The 6297-nt window shown below is 49.8% G+C and overlaps 1 protein-coding gene across 1 annotated transcript; it reads left to right on the forward strand.

Annotated features, from left to right (window-relative positions):
• The first annotated feature begins 423 nt into the window (after positions 1 to 423).
• On the forward strand, positions 424 to 1356 carry ptf1a (pancreas associated transcription factor 1a). The gene is made up of 2 exons (XM_070919636.1): positions 424 to 1042; positions 1154 to 1356. The coding sequence occupies exons 1-2, from the start codon at positions 424 to 426 to the stop codon at positions 1354 to 1356; spliced, it is 822 nt and encodes a 273-aa protein (XP_070775737.1).
• The last annotated feature ends 4941 nt before the right edge of the window (positions 1357 to 6297 follow it).

Below are 6297 nucleotides of genomic sequence, written 5' to 3' on the forward strand. Positions count from 1 at the left end.
TTAGTTGTCTGAATAGAATCTGATCAGTCTCTTCACTTTAAGGGGATGATTCATTTAAACATTTTAGGGCTATGTTAAAGAAGGAAATCTAAGTTGTCTGATTTGTGAACGGAGTCAGGTACAGCAGAGCAGCCGGAGTCAGTGCAGAGTTGAGATGTTAGTTCAGGCCCGGACAGGACGAGGACAGGAGGAGGCGTGTCGTCCTGGGGGATTATCTCGAGGTGCGCCTCGCGGACCGAGCTGTGATTGGCTGGCGCTCCTGGCGAACGGCACGCGACTATGGATGTCGCTATAAAGAACCCTCGCGTGCCGATTCTTCAACTAAAACTAACTGTTGACCGCGAGCGGCGAGCACACAGCGACGAGTTGATAAAAGAAGAAGCAACGTGTCATTGTTACCGCAGCAACAGGAGGAAGACAAAGATGGACAGTGTGCTGGACCCTTTCTCCGGACTCGACTCTTTCTCCTCCCCTCCTTACTTCGACGATGACGAGTTTTTCACCGACCAGTCCTCGAGAGACGGACACTTGGACACTGATGACTTTCTGGATGACGACGTCGACTTCCTCGCCAGTCACTTCCAAGACTACTACGGCAAAGACGGCGGCGGCAGGGCAGCGCCTCACGATGGAGACTACGACCTCGGCGACTTGTCCTTCTCCTCCTCGTCCTCTACCTTCTCGTACGGCTGCGCCGACAGCACCCCGGACCTGTCCCCGCGGATGGGCCATCGCGGCGGGCCGCTCCTGAAGCGGCGGAGGCGCTTGAGGTCCGAGACGGAGATGCAGCAGCTGAGGCAGGCGGCCAACGTCCGGGAGCGGCGGAGGATGCAGTCCATCAACGACGCCTTCGAGGGGCTCCGCTCCCACATCCCGACCCTTCCCTACGAGAAAAGACTCTCCAAGGTGGACACCCTGCGGCTCGCCATCGGCTACATCAACTTCCTCGCCGAGCTCGTGCAGTCCGATCTGCCCATTCGAAACTCCAGCAGCGAGACGCACGCGCAGCCCAAGAAGGTCATCATCTGCCACCGAGGAACAAGTAGGTCCATTTAAAGAAGTCCTAGTATTCTGATGAAGATGATGAACCCCCCCCCCCCCGCTCCAAAAAAAAATAATGTTAATAATTAATTCATATTTTGTTTCTCCCCAGGGTCTCCCTCCCCCAGCGACCCGGACTACGGCCTGCCTCCGCTGGCCGGCCACTCTCTGTCCTGGTCGGATGAAAAGCAACTCCGGGAGCAGAACATCATCCGCACCGCCAAAGTCTGGACACCGGAGGACCCCCGCAAACTGCACAGCAAAGCGGACCTCACAGACATTGAAAACGAGCCGCCTTTCGGCCTCGTGGCCTAAACACACACACACACACACAAAAACCCACCAGAGTCCCTTTTTCTGGCTTGTCCTGTGAAAACACGCATTGGAAAATGCGAGTGCGTTCACGTCCGTTAATGCGCACTTTGAAGGCGCGTTGTAAAACCGTGAGCACCATGTGAGTTTACCGCTGTACAGTTTTTCACTCCTTGTATTTACATGTTGTAAATAGTTTTATCACGTTGATAATTTTATTTTTGTAATTCAGGCAGCTGGCAATCATGTATTTATTGTTATTATTATTATTGTTATTATTATTATTTTCTTTTTTACAAGTGATAATATATGTTTTAATTTAATTGCAATGAATGAGAGAGAAAAGATAGATTGTTGTACGATGATTTATATTTATATTCACTCTGCAAATAAAAGCACTTACTGAAAAAAAAGATGTTTCATATATGTTTCTATTATTATTATTATTGTTGTTGTTATTATTATTGTTATTATTATTATTATGTTAATGTCAGTGGAGCGAGCCTTTACTACATGATTAACAACATTTCTGGCCTTCGAAAAAAAATGTAGTTTGACCGGTTCACTTACTGGAAATTTCCCAGTAAGTGGGAGATTTAAGTGGGAGATTTAAGTGATACCACGCGATTTATTCAGACAAGTAGTGTGAACTTCCGTTGTATCATTACTGGGGAGGTGGGTGTGAGGAGGGGGTCAGACCAAAACCTGACTGTGTTTTACGTGAGTACAAATGTTGGGCCTGCAAATAAAACATGTTTGCCGGCAGATGCATGAATGAAGCACTTTATCACCTCATATTAACATCATTATTATTATTATTATTATTATTATTATTATTGCTATTATTATTATGACAATGGTGAGAACGCGCATGATGCCTAACGTGAGGGCGCAACAACGTCAGCCGGCAAGTTGGACCAAATTAATACAGCCCAAGATATTGTGACATAAATATGCAAATGTATGCTAATGAGGAGGACACCGTATACACCCGCAACAGCTGAAGGTGTTCAAAGCGCACGCGGGCGTGCACCGGCGCGGTGGTGGGAGAGGCTGTTGAATGCCGCTCTGTGCTACCAGGTGCCGCCGGGACAGATTTTCCCGTGGCAGCGGCATCCCTCCAACATGTGTCCCTCCTCTGCGCCCCCCCCTCCCAACTCCCCTCCCCGCCCCAACAGCATCAACACACCGCCGCTTATATGAAGCATGTGGGGCCCCAAGAGCTGCCAACACTGTGGGGCCGAGGCGACGCGCAAGGCACCTCCGCGAGGCCGCTCTCAGGACGGTGGACGCTCCAGCGGAACAGGTGGGTTTATTATTTATTTATTATATAAATAAATTTATTATATAAATAAATAAATAACGTTACACGTTATTCTGCCTTTTAACCCAACTTGGTTGAAGGTTCAGGGAGCTCTCTCTCCCTCTGTCTCTCTCTCTCTCTCTCTCTCTCTCTCTCTCTCTTTCTCTCTCTCTCCTTAGCGGACTGGGTCCGGGTCCTCAGTGAGTCCTTGCCGCTCCTCATTACGCAGCGCGACAGGAGCATGTAATCCTATTACGGCCATTAGAAAGTCAAATGCTGGCGAGTCAATGCCGGTCAGCTTCATCTCTTTTGGCAGGAGGGCCGGTTAAAAACAGTGGTAGCATTGTGGCTCCTCGCACCTTAGCGCCTTTGTGCCGTTGATGGTTTTGTTTTTTTTGTTTTTTTTTTAGTGCGCGGAGCGCGGAGCGCCTCTCAACGTCCTTTGGTGCGGTCGCAGCCAAGCGGAAAGGACAGGCTGAAATACTCTCGGCTATCTTGTCACTCCGGCCCCGGGCTTGGCAAGGCTTAAAAGGACGCGACCATTTTACTGTCTGACAGGTTTTATTCCCTTTAGTTCCCGCTACGGCCCGAGACACTGGAGGGCCACGCCAAGCGGTAATTTGGTTGAGAAAGGCTCGGCGCCATGGGCTCAAAGGCCGCTGATTCACCATATAGACCGGCAGCAGCGCTTTCATACCTACAGTGCGCTGCTCTGACTGAGGGAGCTGTGCGCTCACTCGCAATGCCTGACGACTGATCTCTAGAAAATTAAGATCTGAATTCAGAGAGGGAAAATTCTGAGATTAAAGTCGTGCGTTTTGAATTCGGACATTCATAATTCTGAAAGGGGGGGGGGGGGCAATAAACGCAGAGGTGGGACTTGATGCTGCAGGGTTCATCAAAGAAACCTTTCCAGGCTCTAAATGTGATTCAGTCGCGCTACGTTGCTCTGCCTGTCATTTATAAACTCACGACGCAGATTAAAATATATTTTTGTATATATAAAAATAAATATATATATATATTCAGACCGCTAGGCTACAGCTACAGCATTATAATTCATAGTATTTGTGACTTTGTCGTAAAGCATCCGAGGGGTTTCCTTTATGAAGGTGGCATGGCAGCAGATGAATCCCATGTCGAGGCTATTCTACCTCAATCTGCAAAGAGGCCCGAAGGCAGGCAATGTTTCCCCTCCCGTCATCCGAGGGTTGTCGAGCGCGGCTGGTCTAACCCTTAAAACGCACTTCACCCTTAATTGTGCAAATCATCCGTAATGAAGGTTTTCCTCTGGGGGTTTCAGGTGTCATGTGTAGGCGAATTACTATCATGATCTGCAAAACTGCACTTTTGAGAGCACACCCCCCCCCCCCCCCCACCTTAAAAAAAAAAAGAAATTTAAAAAATCCTCCCAGTCCACGACTGATGAAATGTGGGTTTAATGGGCACCAGGGACTTTCATCAGTGAGTCATTTTGCTTCTTTCACGCAGAGACTTGTTGCTTTTTTGGGGAGGGGGGGGGGGGCAGAGCTCCGGAGCGATCCAGCCGTACTGCCGAGGGCCACTTTGATGTCTTAATAGCAGCGAGACGTGGCGATTGGCGCTTTTACGCACCAGCGGCTGCGAACACCGTGCGTTGGTGGTTTGTTGCACCAGCGGCTGAATAATGGATTGACAAGTCATAAAGGAAAGGGGAAAAAAGAGGGGGGTGGGGGTGATTTTAAAAGCTTAAACGGCTTTTGGCTGATTCACTGATGAGAGGAAAGTTAGTAGAGATTTGGCCTCTAATGCGGTCAAATCCGCTTTCAGCCCGTATGTTAGCGCACCGGGAGAGACGGCCGACAACAGCCCCGGACCGGCTTGGTTCGCAGATTATCTCGCTGCAGCCCGGAGTCATTGTTAACTTTAACACGTCCGACTCGGTCCAACGTGGCACCAGCGCGCCCGCTGTGAGGCCGACCCGGTCAGAGCCTCAGCAGCTCAGTGCCATGCTCCTTGTGGCTGATCTGTGGAGGGGGGGGGGGGGGGGGGGTGACACCAACAGGTGTCTTCGCTGTGACAGGGGAAGGGTGCAAGGGAGGAGACGTGCGAGCGAGAGGAGGCGGGGAGGGGAGGGTAGCCGGGATCATTCTCCCCTTCCAGTGCGCCCTCTCCTTTCAGACGTGACCTCCCCAATCTAAATTACATCTTTATGAGCACGCCCTTGTCCCGCTGGGACAGATCGGGTCTCCGCCGTCTTCTTCGCGGATGCACCTGGTAGTTCAAACTTTAGTCTCTTTTCATGTCCTTTGCGCCCGAGTCCCCTGGACTGCAGCTGCCTAAAAGCAAGCAAAGAGAGAGAGAGAGGCCCTCGCAGTGTCTCCGAGACGGGTTGGCACCGTTTTCCGCGTCTTTAATGTTCCATCGGCCTTTGTCCGGGACACAATATGGCAACTGTAAAGCATGACGTTTTTTTTTTTTTGCTTTTTCTTTTTTGCAAACACATTCTCAATGACGTGACACCGGGCTGAAAGCGCAGCGCGGGCCAGCCAGCCAGCCAGGCTAGACGCGTCCCTGCGTTTGTTTTGTGCGCCAATTAACAGCGAGGTCTCTTCGCCGCGCCTTGATAAGCCAATTAAATTTATGTCTTCTATTTATTTTATTTGTTTTGTTATTTTTTTTTATGTTCAAGGAGAGAAAAGAGGCGGACTTGCTGCGCTCTCCTCTTCTGAACTGCAAATTTTCTTGCCGTCACCTGGCGCTTTCTCCACAAGAGAGAGAGAGAGAGCGAACTGTCCTGGGTGCCCCCCGGAACCATACGGCTCTCACCACCCCGCACCATTGTTTCCCGCGCTGATCACTCATTACCGGGATTTAACAAATCCTCTATGAGCTATGTTTTGTTTTGTTTTGTTTTGTGCCATATTTCCATCCGCAAGATTAAGCAGATGCTGCGATTGTACAGTCCAAACTGTAGGGCTACTCAAGGCTGAAAGAGAGACGGCACTCGGTCGCGAGCGAGGGAGAGAGAAAAGCTCTGGGCACATCTTCAGAGGAATAAAACATTTAGGAGCCATAAACAGACTTCAACCTGCTCTATTTCAGCCTTTGTGTTGTTTGTGAATAATTAATGTTAATAGGGACAGGTTTGTATACTTTGAATGCGGGACCACAGGTGCGGAGTGACAGGATGAATAACCGGCCCTGATTTTTGCCAAAGCTCGAGGGCTCTTGTCCGGGGTCTCCAAGCTGATGGCAAATATTGTCATCTCTTTGATTCGCAGCATTACTTTCACCGAGAACAAAGCCGGGTGATGAAAAGCTTATGTTGGAGTGAAACGGGCGATGACGGTGGCCGCTTCAGACTCCTGAAAGAAAGAGAAAAGGGGGCCGAGTCAATGGCGGTGCGCGCTTCAGGTTTTGTGCGCAAGTGCTCCATCTAACTCAAATAAAGGAACCTTTCCAACTTTTAAAGGACCACTTTTTGCCTTTAATAAAGGCTGGACGGCTGTAGCCATTAAGCATATGGTGCTAAGGCGCTGGTCTTTTGTCCTCGCGAAGCCCTTGAGATACTAACTTGTGTTCTTTCCGGGATATTTAACTTCTCAAAAGCTCCAACTTTGTGCGCCGGCAACAAGTGGCTCCTGGGCGCACGGGCAGCT

Source organism: Enoplosus armatus, chromosome 14, assembly GCF_043641665.1.
Source record: "Enoplosus armatus isolate fEnoArm2 chromosome 14, fEnoArm2.hap1, whole genome shotgun sequence".
NCBI classification, from domain to species: Eukaryota; Metazoa; Chordata; class Actinopteri; order Centrarchiformes; family Enoplosidae; genus Enoplosus; species Enoplosus armatus.